Raw genomic sequence first — 15,795 nt, forward strand, 5'->3', positions numbered from 1 at the left:
GTGAACCCGGGGCAAGCACAGCATGACCATGGCTGACAGGGGCAGCCATCGGGGCAGGAGAGGGGCGTGGAGGCCTCAGGCTCACTGCAGCTGGGCCCCGGGCCCCTCCAGCCCCAAACCATGCCCCCATTTGTCCTCAGTGGGAGGCACCTCTCCATGTCCTGAGGCCCCCACATCCACGTTGAGGAAATGATGTGATCTGGAAACCTTCCTGTCCTGGGCCCTGGGGGCTGGTATGCTTCTGGCAGGGGAGGAGCGCTGCTGGGAGAGTCTGGTACAGGTCTGTGCTCCAACTCCACGGCCTCCATTGGCATCACTGGGCCATGAGGCTGGCAGACAACTCACCTCAGAGCCACACTTCAGAGCATGAGGGCAACCTCCTGTGCGTGGGTACTGGGCATCCTCCACTTGGTCTCCCTTCCCATTTCCTGGCAGGAAGTGGGGGCCCACCCTCTGCCCAGCCCTGGCCCATCGGGCACTAACCATCTTCTCTGTCTTGCTGAGGTTGATGTCCTTCTTGTTCCTGCGGCGTGCCTTGGCATCCTCAATGTCCATGAGGCGGATGAGGGGCATGGCGCTGCCGCCCAGCAACAGGATGGTGAAGAGCACGATGATGATCGTGGTGGTGCCAATGAGCTGCCGCTTCTCCATGGGCTCCAGGTCCAGGTGCAGGCTCAGGGCATAAGGGATAGCCCCCCGCAGGCCTGGGGGGCAGTGGGCAGTGTAAGAGAGGAGGGGAGAGGGAAGAGGTGGTGGTATCACTGACCTGGTTCTCTGGGGACCTGGGCACCTCCCAGCATCGTGGCCAGTGGAACAGTCTGAGACCTCCCTGGAGAGTGAAGACTCATCTAGGAGGCTCTGGGGTGCAAGAAATGCAGGCTGCAGAGAAGTGGGGCCTAGGCAGAAGCTCACACCTGTTCCCACTTCACAGGGTGGTTGAGCAGATTAGATGACGTGATCTGTTCAGGCTATGAAGCAGCCAGTGCTTGTGTGTGAGGATTTATCGATGCTCACATTTCAGAAATACGACATCGGGTGTGGACCCAGCCTTCCATGTGTGCGCCAGGCCCTACGCTAAGTGCTCTGTGGGCATAATCTCATTTACTCTTCACAGGAAACCCAGTACAGCAGGTCCTATTATTCTCTACAATATACAGATGAGGAAGCAAGAATGAGAGAATGAAGTGACCTCTCAGAGCCACAAGCTTTATAGGCAACAGCACAGAATGCAGTCCAACGCCCCCTGAGCCTAAAGATGCTGCCCTGCATAGCTCCTGGCACCCCTAAAGGCTCGGAGCTGCCCTGCTGGCAACCTAGGGCTGCTGGGAACTACACCATGGCTTCTTCCTTAGTTCCTGGGTTGGTCCCTCGTGATGCTGCGGGCTGGGCTGGGGGGCTGGGCTGAGCTGGGAAACTACACTTTTTAAGGAACTTCCTGGCTTGCCTAGGTGCCGTACAGAGGGGAAGAGGCAGTCCTGCCCTGCCTCAGGAGCTCCCAGACAGGGTAGGGAGGAGAGACCCCTGTGAGATGGTGAGAGCCGAAGGAGAAGGGAGAAGGGCGGAGCACACAGTGACGGGGTCTGCCCAGACCCGGAGGCTGGGGCATCACAGCAGGATGGGGCTCTGAGCACTGTGGCACTCCCGACCTGAGATGAGGGCACAGCGGGGAGGAGAGAAGGGGATGGACTTAATAGATATGTGGGGAGTGGAAACACCACGTCCCAGGGGTGAACGGGAGGTGGGGTGGCCAGGAAGATCAGAGAGGACACCCAGCTCTCCAGTGGGTGGGGGTTCCTAGAGGATGTGCCGCACAATGGTCCAGGCATGAGGTCGGGCGTCTGGCTCCTGGCACCCCTGTGCCCCCTGCTTCCTCCTGTCACATTCCACTTCTCCACCTGTCACAAGGGACTAGAAACAGGGCTTGCCAGGATGAAATGCCTCAGCACTGATCAGCACGTGCACAGAGCAGACACTAAGTAGGCCACACCTTGGCTGAAATGCACAATTTTGTTTTCTGTGGAAGGGATACCGACAAAGAAGCAGGTTGGGAAGAAGATAGAATTCAGTCCTAGACAGTCAGATGGTAATGTCTCCAGGACATCCAAGGAGGACTTGTGCAGGGGTACAGGAAGGTGGGTGGAGAGGCCCTCAGAGGCAGCAGCTCTGGGAGTGCGGGCACTCGCTGGAAGGCGAGGCCACAAGACAGGTGAGTGTGTGAGAACACAAGAACAGAAGTGGGTCTGGGGATGAGTCCTGAGGGAGCCAATACCTGAGGCATCAGGAGAGGAGGAGGGGAAGTCAGATGAGACCCCAAAAGGGAGAGGAGGGAAACGGGAGCATGGCCTGGAGGCCAAGGGCGAGCGGGGAAGAGGATCTCCAGTCAGGAGGCAGGTGGGCGGGACGAGGACTGACCAGTGCCCACCAGTTCTGGCTGCAGGAGGCTGCTGGTGACCTGCCCAAGGCCCGGTCCAGCCCTGCGGACAGGCGAGGCAGTAGAGAAAACGGGCGGGGACGGCCTGCTCGAAGAGGCCTGGCCGTGATGGGAGGCGACGGGGAGGCAGCTGAGGGGATGTGGGGCAGAGATTCCGGCTGAGGGTGTGGGTGTTTCTGCTGGGCAAGAGGACACTCTTTGACTGTTTGAGTGATGGTGGGAGAAGCCAACCGAGACAGAGACTGAGGACACAGGAAAGAGAGGGTGCGGAGAAATGGAGAGAGGACTTGGGGTGGCCTGGGTGAGGACACCGGCCCCAGTGGGACAGGCGGCCCACGTAACCCCTCGAGGTCTCTTATCATGCCTCCTTGACCAAACGGCTCACGTAACTATAAAATACCTGGTATATTTCTTAGATTATTAAGACCTTGGATCAACTACTTCACAAATTTTCATTTTCCCATTTGGCAAAAAAGGTTGAGAAAAAAATTTATCTCACTATATATACAGACACACACATATATATATATATATATAATGTATATATTTTAAACTAGGTCTTTTGAAAGAGAAGAGAAATCTGTGAGAAATTTACATATATGCTGTTGGATACAAAACAGCTAATAAAAGCATGTTGCTATACCCCGGCCCACATGGAAAGTATAAAGAACTGGATTTATTGCCCCAGAATAAATTTAAAGGTGCCTAAGAATCCAATTCTTTAGGATGCAAAGATGAAATACTTTCCATCCTTTAAAAAATAGAGGAATATGACTGAAACAGCAACTCAAAAGTTCAAATAAACTATCAGGACTTAGTGACTGAGAGAAAAAATATCCAAATCTAGCCTTTGGTACAAAAAAGTGCAACCTTTTTTATTTGAGCCCCTTATTAAGTCACATGGGTGATAGCTGAGTACACCAGGCACAGCTTGCCCTGGGCTGCCCTGGCTGCCAAGGACAGAGAGTGGCTGGAAGGAGAGGAAACCCTGGCTCTGTCTCCTGCGGCTACACGATCCCAAGCGAGTCCTCTGCCCTTGGGCCCGAGTTTCCTCATCTGTAGAGGAGACACACAGCACCCATTTCTTTCAGTGCTGTGGTTGTGAGTGGTACTCTCCATTACGGGCCTCACCCAGGGCCTGGATTAGAGCACATGCCCATTAAATGGGAGCTTGTGTTCTTTCTGGCTTAGGAGGCGCATCCTCCTGTTTAAAGGGCTCTAGCAGACAGCCACATGCTCGCTCTGTACAGTGCATGTCTTTATAACAGGTATTTCCCCTTCACTGTTCATTCAAGATTAGACTTACCACTAAACCACATGATGAACATCATCTTCGGGGTGATTTTATGATCACGGAAGAAATTCAGGAGGTAGGAAAGCGGGAAAATGTTCACAGCTCTGCCAAACAGTACAAGCACCTGTTAATAGCAACAAATCAGGTCTTAGACAGGAGCCTCTGGTTCTAAGCTGAAGCTTGGTGCGGTGAATGCAGCCCCCGGAACACACCCATTACAAATGTGGCATTTCCCGCAGTCAGAGATGACGTAACACCATGCTAGTCAGAGGCCCGGCTGGGGTGTGTTGCCACAGATGCCAGTTTCTGTGTATCTGGGAAAGGACACAGCTTCGTACGCTGCTTTCACAGTCAAAGAGGACTAACAAGGTATCTATGACAACCTTAGTCATGATGGCAGAACAAAACCGAATGCCAAGAGGCTGAAATATCGAGAGATTAATTTAAGGGCAATCTACCTCCTCCATAGGTGCTCCACTGCGGGACAGGCCTGTGCTAATCCTTCCCACAGGGCTAGTTCTGGAGGGATGGGCAGGGTGTTCCTGCCTCTCCTGTGGGCGCCCCACTCCTCAGGGAAGGAGGGAGACTGAGAAGGGCTGCCCCTGCTCCTAAGCGCTGCTCTCTAGGCAAAACGAACGTGCAGGCGGGCTCTCAACGGAGGGCACCCGCGCCCTGCCTGGTCCGTTGCTTGTCAGGGCTTTTGGTTCTTAACTATCGCCAAAAGCAGGTTGGTCTTAACCAAATACAGCTTCAGTGTAAGGTTTAAATCTTACCTAAGTGGATACTTAGAACTTATTTACTTTCTTTTCTTCCCCTCTTTGTTCTCATGATCACTACCGTGAAAAGACTAATATACACCTGTACATTCTGCAGACTCCAAATTTCTTCTTGAAGCACAAGTTGACTGTGCTTTGGATCATGACCTTGGATGGTCAAGTTAGCGATAATGGCTCCAAATCATCTAACATTTATATGCCAGACAATGTGCTAAGCATTCTATATGCATCACCTTGTTAAATTTAGATCCCTATAGTGGTTGTATGAATGGGGATTAATGTCTGCATTTTAGAGACAAGGAAATGGAGACACAGATTAAGTAACTAGTCCAAGCTGACCTAGGTAGGAAGTGGTGGAGCCAAGTCCCGAGCCTGGGTCAGTCCCCAAAGTCCATGCCCTTGACCACAGATATGGCATTCTATCTGAATAGCACAGGCCACCTCCAGCAGAGGCAGGGCCAGCCTATATACCCAGGGGAAAACTGAGTCACTCAAGGGCACCTTCTCATTTTCTTTTTCCTCCCAACCCATGGCTAAGAGAGTCCCCTCCCTGTCTTACCCACCGAAATCCAACCTTACATTCCTACACTATGTTTTAGGTTTAGCCAAATGTGGCCTCTTTTATCCAGCGATCATACTAAAGTCTATTACACTTTCTGTAGAAGACTTGCTGCTCCTCTCTGGTCCTGAAACCTGAGTTTGGAGCACAGATAACAGCGACAAAAGCGATAAGCTCTTGCTGACTGAGGGTGGAAGCACCCAGATTGCAAGGAGAAACATCTTTTTCTCCTTAGGGTGCTTTATCTTCTCTGTGTTTCAGTTTCCCATATATCAAACAGGTAGGCTCCCGGGTGAGCACATGGTAGGTGATGGTGCTAAAAAAGACTGCCTCTTAATGGCTGGGTTTTGTTTAGTGGAGTTGGTAATAAAAGTTAACTGAAGATGAGTTATAATGCAACAACAGGTGTGCTTTAGTGCCTTAAATTCACAGAAAACCTAAAAAGACAACAAAGAGATCAAGTTAGGGATTAAACCATGAATCAGCAAGAGGGCTCACAGGAGACGAGCTCACACTGAGGGAAGAGACACCCGGAAGAACCCAGACAAGGGATGTGGGAACACCGGCTAATTGCCCAAACATTAGAAGCCATTTATGTCACTTTGATTAGATGCCTGAAAAAGCTGGACCTTTCTTTTAAATGCTAAATGTTTATTTTCTCTCTACTCCATTCCCAAAAAGGGATTTGATTCTATTGCAAATGTTTAAACTTCTATATTTTCCTTTTTTAAAAGCATATTTTAATTGGTATCCTACTGCCACCCCCAGTCCAATTTTAAGTTTTCCCAAACCTTCTTGAGGGAAAGAATCAGATGGATGATTCCCTCAGATGACTCTCCGGGGGAGGTAAGGACCTGGCAATCTTTACTTTAAACAAATGTACAGGTGATACTTAGAAATGGACATAATTGAAGAAAACCACAGTAAGAAGAGATTATACACATTATAAATTATCCAGGAAAAAGAAAAAAAAATTACACACAGTTCTGTGAACATTTGGCTGTATTTTCTTTATATCTTTTCCTTTTTTCTATACATAATGTTTTTACATGGTTATGATTAATTACATATTCAATTCTGAAATCTGCTTTTACCACCTAACATAAAAAATATAAACATGTACTTTTTAAAGAGAAGTGTAACATTCAAGGCCAGGTAAAATTTAAAAAGAAGCAAAAATCCTTTTCCAGGGATATTCATTCACTTCATTCTATCCCTTTCCCCTTGATTGTATGTTTGTGATTTTTTTGACAAAAACTTTAAACAGAGGGGTGTCTATGTAGCTGTTGACTCTGAACAGTTAACGGTTACATAAATGAATCCAGAACATGTGGCTACTTATTTACAAATAAGTAATTAAATAAAAAACAAGGAAAATACTTACTATGCACCAGATGACAAAGGAAAGTTCAAACTTGTGAGGGAAACTAAAAATGGACAGGCCAAGAAATGCAAACACACATGTTTCTGAAACAAACCAAAGAATGGATTATTCAGCCCCAACTATTTTTTTCTCATCTAACATTGAATTTTTAAACAAACATTCAGAAGTAAGTCAGAATCCAATATAATACCTTGCTTGTTTTCTGGAAAATCTTGCTACCAATACCTTGGTGAAATTTGAACTTTGATTCTCTCTCATTCTTTTCTATCACATAAAACAACATTCAGAATCTCCTAAATTGATGAGTGAACTGTCAAATACTCATGCAAATAAATACTCTCTCACACAGGGCAGATGATATATGAAGCTGCCCCTTTGCTGAACACTGTGTTTAGAGAGGATCCCAACTGCGGCAAAGCGGCAAGAATCCTGAGCAAATGACTGCAGCAAATTCCGGCCACGTGACCACGGTGAAAGAGCCCTTTGTTGACTTCCTTGCCCGAGTAGACAAAGCCAATTCACTGACTTGACCAATGTGATACCCCGCCAAAGTTTAGAAGACAGGGCTTCCTCCCTGCAGGATTTGCAAGAAGAGAGACATTTCCAACTCTTGGCCCCACTCCACAAGTCAAAAGAGAGTCTGACATTTACTCTTGCTCTGTACAGGCAGTCACTGTGTATCCTAAGAAAAAGAACTTTACAAATTTCTAAATGTTCAGCTCCCTGCTTCAACTGTTTGACGTCCCCCAGGACAGCCTTATAACCAGAGAGACAAAGACTGTATTTTATGAGTTGAACATCATAAAACAGCGAGGCTGTTCTAAAAACATTTCAGCAATGTGTTTTCTCCAAACAAATATACATACATCCTTTTAAAACAAGTTCACAAGCTATATACTTATCCTTTCTTCCTTGAATCTTTTAAAATCTATTTTTGTGATCTTTCCGACTCAGCTGATTTAGAACATATTTGGATCTATGTTACGTTTTTCTCCGGCAGCATAAATTCTATTACATGGATATGTCATGCCTAATTTAACAAAGCCTGTTGATGGACATTTAGACTTTCTCATACTACACGCTACGACAAACATCCCTGTACACTGGCTAAATTCCTGACAGTACCATTGCTGGGTCAAAAAGCACATGCCTGTGAAATTCAGATGGCTCTACGATGACTCTGCACAGAGATGGCATTGATGCCCATGCCCGCCAGAGGGTCTTTTTATATACCCATGTCGGTAGTGGGTATAGCAAACTTAAGATGTGCCAATCTGATGGGTACAAAAGATAATCTGATGGATGTTTTGCTTTATATTCCTTTGATTGTGAGACTCAGGGTCAGAGTCTTTAGTTATGGCTTTGTGAGAGGGCTGCTGTGGAAAAACTACCCACTGGACCAGGAAGACACAGACCTGGCTTTCAGACTCGTGTCTTAGCTAAGAGACTGTGGGCAAGTCATATGACCTCATGGCCCCTGAGTCTTCTTGTCTGTGGAATGAAGAATCCACACGGCCTGCCCTGACTCCTGGCACATGACTGAGGGAACTGGTGCTTCAGAATGAGAGCGCTCCACCAACGCCAGGGGAGATGGGGATAGGGCACAGCCACTGGGGGTGGGGAGCAGCATAAAGGGACAGTGTTGAGAGCTGTTCCTTCACTCCCAGTTATAAACTGGGGGGGAGGTGTGTGGGTACATCAGTGTGGGGATGAGTTCAGATGGAAACTGCCTAAAACATTAATCCTTGTGTACCCCAGCCCAATAATGACATCTCTAATGCAAAACCTCCCCAAGTTCTGTCCTTCAAGATGCTCCTGTGAACAAAGGGTCCTGTGGACAACTTTGGGAAATGCTATAACTATTCCTCTTAGAAATTCACAACACACATTAGCTGAGTCTTGTGGATCAGAAACTTTATCTCAGGATTTTCCAAACTCTTTTTTGACTATGGAGCTTTTTTTCACATAATCCTCATCGAGATCAGTTCCAAGGAATGTATTTTTGGAAACGTCATTTTAATGCATTAAACATGCATGAATTGCTAATGTTCATCATAATTGATAGTTCTCATTATTTTTGGTCTTAAAATTGCAGCCATCAAATGTTCCACTTACTAGGTATTAGGTTTACTTTACAGAATTTGAAAGCCAGAGAGACAAGATAAGGAAGTGCAGTAGGCTCGTAGGAGTTCTCCTGCCTCTTCCGCCAGGGAAGATCTCAGCTGACTCCTAAAAGCGGGCAAGGCAGGACAGTCAGCTCTGGGTAGGCCTGGGAGGGACCACACAGAGGCGGAACTCACCGCACAGGAAGGCCACGGTCCGGAGGGTTTGCTGCATGAGGATCTGGGTGACCGGTGACAGGTTATGGTGCGTGTAGTGAGACATCACGATGCCTGAGAACAGGATGGCCATGATGCCTAGAGGCGGACGAAGGGGCAGAGTGCAGACATGAGCAGAGCAGACAAGCACCTGCCATGTGATATACAAATATCTCATGCTTTCTACAAGTCTCTTGAGCCTATTACATTGGGTATCTTAAGAAAAAGGAGAAAGTAATACTCAAGGGTTCCCAGCGGCTGCACAGAAATGCTACAAGCACCTTCTCTCCAGCAGGTTCATTACCAGCTGGGTGACACTGGCCAAGTTCCTCTCCCCCTCTGAGCCCGTTTTCTCATCTGTACAGTAGAACTAATACTACTCACTCATGGAACTGTTAGGAGGGTAATGAGGATAAGCCATTTAAAGTGCCCATCACAGGACCCTGCTGACAGGTGTGAGCTGTCACTGTCATCCATGGAAATAAAGGGGGCGGGTGAACCACTCTTGGGCAGAAAGGGAACATGAGAATCTGGGTATGAAAATGGGTGGATTTTGATTTACATTTTTATACTTTTCCTTAGTTTTAAATTTTCCCTTTATCACCATGAATTACTTGTATAATATAGAAAGAAACATGTGCTACTATGTTGATGGATAGTGACTGTAATGGGGTATGTGGAGGGGATTTGATAATAGGGGGACTTTAGTAAACAATGTTGTTCAAGTAATTGTACATTAACGATACCAAAATTAAATTAAATTAAAAAAGAAAGAAAGAAAGATGTGTTATTAGAAAAGGGAGTGTGTCTTTTCCTTACAGCGCTCCAGGAGAGGGTCTACAACTCCCCTTCTTACTCAAGATTTGGGCCTCAGCATTTGTCCACGGCCCTTCATCCCTCCCGAGGCACCTTACACTGCTTTCCTCTCGTGGTCCCTCCCGGTCTTGGCAGCTGCAAACGGGTCTCTGTTTCATGTAGGAAGCTGAGGTTTCTCACAAAGTCATTAAATGAGTTGCCAAAATACATGAATTTTAAGTCAAACTTCCTCAGCAAAAATTTCACTCACTTCTGCCACTCTGTAGGAACAGGGATTACTGGCTAACTTTCCATTTATAAAAGAGTGAAAATCATAGAACTGCATCAAAGACATTACAGTTGCTAAGCCTGCTGTGTAAGCGATGCCCTAACAGGTACAGGAAAGCCCGGCTCTGTGTTGCCCAACAGTGACAGCAGTAGCTGTAACACGTTATCTCCTCGCCCCCTTAGGAAACAGGGAATTCCTTTGCTCTTTTCCCTGCCAAGGCGGCTAGATAGGGAAATTCCAGCAATGCCTCCCACAGGCACACCTGACAGAATGGGAGAAGGGACAGGAGGTCAATAGGGAGAATTTGTTTTTTATGGGAAATTTCCCAACTTTTGATGACAGCAACCAATTCAAATGTTTAAGTTTTCGGTAGAGATAAACAAATCCCATCTGGGGGCTAAATTTGGACCACATAACAAAAGGCCCTTTGGCCAGTGAAAGGGTGATCAGCCAGCCACCAACTCTGCCCTGGGCTAGTCTGGGGTGGGGTATCTCTCTAGTTCTGGGGCTTAAGTAAGAGTCTGAGTCAGCAGTGGGTGCAAAAGGCTGGTGTCTGCCCTACATGCCCTCCCTGAGCAAAGGGGGGCTCTCCACTCCCCAGACCACCCTCAGCCACAGCAGCCTCCACCTCACAGGCGGGAAAAACACCAAAGGGGTGCCTGGTGCACACAGGCTCCTTTCTAGAGATAAAGGCATTTTTTAAAAATTCCCTGTAAGGAAGAATTCCTGGCACAGGTACTTCTTTTAGAATGCAAAATCATTTAAGGAAGTAGACAACAGTGCTGCAAAATGGTCAGCTTCTTGGAAAGAAAGAAGAAAAGAAGGGAGGGAGGGAGGAAATCCACATCTAGTCTTAAATGTAATAAAGAGTAATACTGTTTTAAATGTAATAATGAATAACACTGACGAAAGGGATTCAAGCTCAAAAGGCAGAAGCTGAAAGGGTGTCATACCATGGTACAATTCCCACTGTACTATATACCTCCTGTGGGCCAAACATGATGTACTTCTTGAAGGCTGACCCAAATGAGTTTTCTTGGTTAATTACCCCCCAAAATAAACGTAGAAAACATCCAGACTTAGAGGTAGAGAGTAAAACAAGAGAATCTCCATTCACACTGCCTGCCCAGAGGTAACTATTCTTTAACAGTTCAACATGCAGATTGCCAATATTTTTTACTATGTCATTATAAAGTTTATCTTTATAAAAAAAAACAGGATATATTACATATATGCCATGTATTATCAGCAGAGTGATGTTTTAAAAGGAGTTCGATGCTTACTTCTCTTTGCACGTGTTAACAGAACCCCGACTCTTTCCCGGGCCTGGCCTCCTGAACCCTGTGACGGGGTCCTTGCCCCTCTGTCCCAGCCACCGTGGTCCCCTTGCTCTTCCTGGAGTGGGCCAGCTTCCCTCACTCCTCTCTGGGACCCTTTGCACCTCTGTTGCTGCTGCTGAATGCTCCTTCCCCAGAACCTCCGTGGCAGGCTCCTTCTCACAGGTCTCAGAGCTGGTGCCACCTCTTTGGGAACTCCCTGCCCCCATCTCGTAACGCCTCCGCCCCGGTGCCACTCTCTGAATTACTGATTTCTTCAGATCATTTCTCTACCTGAAGTTATTTACTACCTGACATTTGGTTATGTGTTTTCTTAGTTGCTTGTCTTTCTTCCACAGGCAGGACCTGACCTCGTCTCGTTTGCTACTGTAGCCCCAGTACCCAGGACAGTTCTTGGCACAGGGTTGGTATTTAATGACTATGTATTGAATGGAGGAATGAGTAGTTTGTCAACTTTGTTATTAAAATTAAACAATATATCTTGGAGTTCCTTCAAATAGGTCAAATACTTTTTTAAGTGGCTGCATACTATCCCATAGTGAAAATGGGCCTAAATGTACTTAATCTTTACCATTATTGATGAGCATTTAGCTGCTCTCAATTTTTCTCAAGGTGGTACTGCAAGCTTCCTGGCTATACAGCTGTGCACGTTGAGTGCTGTTCAATGCATTCTATCCTTAACCAACTTCTCCCTAACGCTTTATGGCAAATGTTAAGTCCTGAACCTGCAAACTCATCCTTTAATCCTCTGTGTTCACCTTCTGTGACTCACTGTGACAGAGTGTCACTGTCCCAATCTACCCACCTCAGCCCAGAGCTGGCTAAACTGGCAAGGGCAGGGTCTATTCACCTTTGAATCTTTAGAGCCAGATGGCATAATGGCTCTCAACTGGCTTGAATGAAGAATAGAAATAGTTAATATTGATAGAATTAGAACAAAGATTCTAAGAACAGCTAACATTTACTGAGTCATCATTAGGGCAACTATTTAATCTGCTTTTGAAAGCAGGACATTTTTGAGAGTGAAAGGGAGTGTTTGTTATTAATTCATCATGTTGGGATAAAAGGGGAAAATTGGAGGTGTCGGGGACAACCAGGATGTAAGGCCACCCTAGTAACCATACACATGAATGCCTCTGTCAGGACTCCTACTTGCATCATACCCTTTAATCCTTACTTCGAGCCTTAGGGTGGCCTTTTTAATACGTCTACTTCACGATGAGGAAGTAGATGCTCAGAGTGGTTACGTCTGCTGTCCAAGGTTACAGAGCTAACAAGAGGTGGCACTGGGATTCGAGCCCAGGAGTGTCTGGTGTCCTTAACTGCTATTCTAAACATGTGATTCAGGTAAATGATTTGAAGGGAAAGAGTCTTGCTCTGTGGTTTTGGTGATCACTCATTTGGTCCTTTGTGCGTCAGGAAAAGTGGAGCACAAAAAGGGAGGGAATAGCCCAGATGTCACCTTCCTGTTTGTACTCTTGCACTGGGATGTGGAGGATCCTCACAACACCAGGGCTATCCTAGCCTTCTCTGGAAACACGGTGTGACAAATACCCCAAAAAAGTGTGGGCAGAGCTGGGTCCCTGCCCAGAGGCAGACAAGTGTGCTCCTGGCTTACGTGTGCTCTTTGGCCCCACCAGTGGGTGTAGCAGATTCCTAGGGAAACAAAACCCCTACAAACAGAAAACACTGCCTCTCTGAAGAAAAGACAATAAAAATACTCCCTTGTTTTAATCACAAATTTCAGGTGGATGCATGGAATATATCTTTGGCACCAGGTACTCAGTGTTCAGCTCAAAGGGGTGGGGAACAATTTAAAAAAACAGGTATAAATAGCAAGGCCAGAGCCACATGACTCACAGGGAATGTTTACGTAGGTGCCAAAATTCAGGAATGATAAGAGAGGGAATTTGATGACAGTTACCGGGATGAAATTATCCAAGAGAATGGGCTTAGGAAAAAAACAAATTAAAAACAAACAAAACCCTGAAGTTTACAAAGAGTTCTCCAGTGAAAATGGCCAGAGTCCTCTCTGCTTCCTCTTTGGCAAGGTCTGCTCACAAGAGCATCCACATGGGACTCCAGAGAGTGATCTGTGGGAAGGAGAATTCTGTTACCAGAAACATTTAAAAACCACCAGGGACTTCCGCTTTGCCCATGAAGACGTAACTGCCATGCAAATTGCTGTCCCGCCATAAACAACTAGAAATCCTGATAAAGGACAGGAAACGGAACTGTCTTATGACACTGGGCACGAGGCAGGGCAGGACTGGGATTCCCAATGGGAGGGAAACACACACGGGGGCCACTGCTGATCCGGTTCCGGCCCAGCTTGTGCTGGGATGAGGTTTCTAGGCTGAGGACCAGGGAGGGGAACCCCAAACCAGGCCCAGCAGTCTCAGTCTTGCTGAGAAGAGAGAAAGATGAGAGGTGGAGGAGGCCAAAGCTGCTAGAATACCAGAGAGGGGGAGCTGCACAGAAAGGGGGCTCTGAAAAGCTACCATAGAGTCCCTTTGAATCTCGGGCTGATACTGATCTGACACATGTGGGATGAGATTCCAAAGGCCTAAGGAGAGAATCACTAAAAAGGACAGGCCAAACAATCCCCAAAGTGGACACAGGGCTGGGAATGGTCTGCACTCCCACAGGCCAGTGGAGCGACCTCATAATACACGAGACACTAGGCAGGGTCCTCAGAAGGGCCCTGTACTAGTGCCGAGGGCCACTCTGGATCTGCTCTGACAAAGCGTGAAAGTGAACCTCAAAAGGATTAAACTGATTCCAAGAAACTCAGATACATGGCAGAAGAAAATGCAGAACTCTGTGAAGAATACAATACAATTTAGTTCTCAATGACATAATAAAGCTCACCATGACTGGCATCCCACAATAAATTAATAGGCAAGCAAAGAGCAGAAATATGACTTATAAAAAGGAAACTTAATTGACAGAGATAGCACTGACAGAAATGATGGAATTAGCAAACAAGGACATTAAAATAGCTGCTGTAAATATGCTCCACATGTACAAGAATGTAGAGACGATCATGAACACAAGGAGACAAATGGAAGATATAAAAATGACCCAAAGGAAACTTCTGCAGAAGGATAAAAAAATATCTGACATGAAAAATACACTGGATGGGATTAACAGGACCTTGAGTGTGAAGAAGAAAAGGTCACTGAAGGTGAAGACACAGCAAAAGAAACTAACCAAACTAAGGCACAGAGAGACAAAACAGATTGGGGGGAAAAAGGCAAAGCAAAGCATATTATGGAATGACAGCACACTGGCTATCATAATTTAAGTAATTGAGGTCTCAACAGGAGAGGAGAGGCGAGAGCAGAAAAAAATGTTAAAAGAAATGGGTAAACATTTACCAAATCTGATGAATCGCTGCAAACTCGCATAGATAAACTATAAACCCAAGAAGCTCAATGAGCCCCAAGCGGGATGTAAAGAGAATCACACCAAGGCACATCACAATCAAATCACCACAAACCTATCAGAATGGCTAAACTTTTTAAAATTAAGTGTCAACGGGAATGTTAAGCAGCTGGAACTTTCTCATGCATTTTGGTGGGAATGCAAAATGGTCCAGGCCCTTTGAAAAACAGGCAGTTTCTAGTGAAGTAAAGTATAAACTTACCATGACCCAGCAACTTACTCCTTGGTATTTATTCAAGATAAATGGAAACATGCACAGATATTCACAGTAAAATTTGGAAAAACCCAAATGTCCTTCAAATGGTGAATGGATTAAAATGTGACACATATAAGAATGTATAAACTACCAATACGTGCAAAACCATGGGTGTCTCTCAAGAACATTTTGATAGTGAAAGAAATGAGACACAAAAGACTACATACTATTAAGATTTCTTTTATAGACATTCTGGAAAAGGCAAAACTATAGTGAGAGAATGTAGATCACTGGGTGCCAGGGCCCAGGGACAGGCTGGGGGCTGATGGCAGTGTAACTCCATCCTCTGAATGAAGGCCCTTCAGAGGTCTTGTTCTAGGAAAGAGGCAATACTAGAAGTGACATTTGGATCTCTGCTATAGGAGGGTGGGTAACAAGAAAATGTGATTGTGCCAACACAGAGCCCCTGAACCCAGGCAGGTCTAAATCCAGATGATTTCCTAGAAGGCCAGCAAATCTCCTTTGCAACTTAAAACTCTTCTGAGTTGTGACTCTCTCTTGTCTTTTACCAGGCAGGGCAATGTACCCTCAACCCCAGCATTTCAATGCTGTCACTTACCTGAGAGTGAGATTCCTTCTGCGAGCCCATAAGGAAGATAAGCAAATATGATCATCATGCCAAACTCCAATGAAGGTGTTTTCCTCAAGTCAATATGCTTTAGCACGTAAATGACGATTGTCAAGGAAAAAGGGGCAGTTAACGGTAGATCTAAAGAAGTCATAAAACTGCTTTCAAAATAAGGTAAGCAGGGGATACAAGATTCTGGAACATCCTGAGGTAACTAGTGAATATCTGTCATACTATTTTCTTTCTTCGCAGGGAGACTGTTGTTTTGAGAAAGGGAATCTATCTGACAAAACACCAAGCCATGTAAATTGCTGAAACAAATGTGAGGGAAAAACTAAAAT

At 46.0% G+C, this 15,795-nt stretch overlaps 1 protein-coding gene across 10 annotated transcripts in view; it reads right to left on the reverse strand.

Moving 5' to 3' along the window:
* Nucleotides 1-15,795, reverse strand: part of SLC9A8 (solute carrier family 9 member A8) — a 70,617-nt gene that overhangs the window by 7,475 nt on the left and 47,347 nt on the right. For 6 of the 10 annotated variants that reach the window (XR_012131281.1, XM_037006271.2, XM_017651890.3 and 3 more), the window contains 6 exons: nucleotides 15,446-15,551; nucleotides 13,181-13,276; nucleotides 8,745-8,861; nucleotides 6,445-6,527; nucleotides 3,738-3,849; nucleotides 484-704 (listed from right to left, as the gene is read on the reverse strand). Coding sequence is in view for 9 of the 10 variants with exons in the window: in XM_037006271.2 (XP_036862166.1) it covers nucleotides 484-704; nucleotides 3,738-3,849; nucleotides 6,445-6,527; nucleotides 8,745-8,861; nucleotides 13,181-13,276; nucleotides 15,446-15,551 (735 nt within the window). In the remaining variant the exon portion in view is untranslated. The other 4 variants (XM_037006273.2, XM_017651891.3, XM_017651895.3 and 1 more) reach the window with 3 other exon arrangements.

Source organism: Manis javanica, chromosome 5, assembly GCF_040802235.1.
Source record: "Manis javanica isolate MJ-LG chromosome 5, MJ_LKY, whole genome shotgun sequence".
Lineage (NCBI taxonomy): Eukaryota > Metazoa > Chordata > Mammalia > Pholidota > Manidae > Manis > Manis javanica.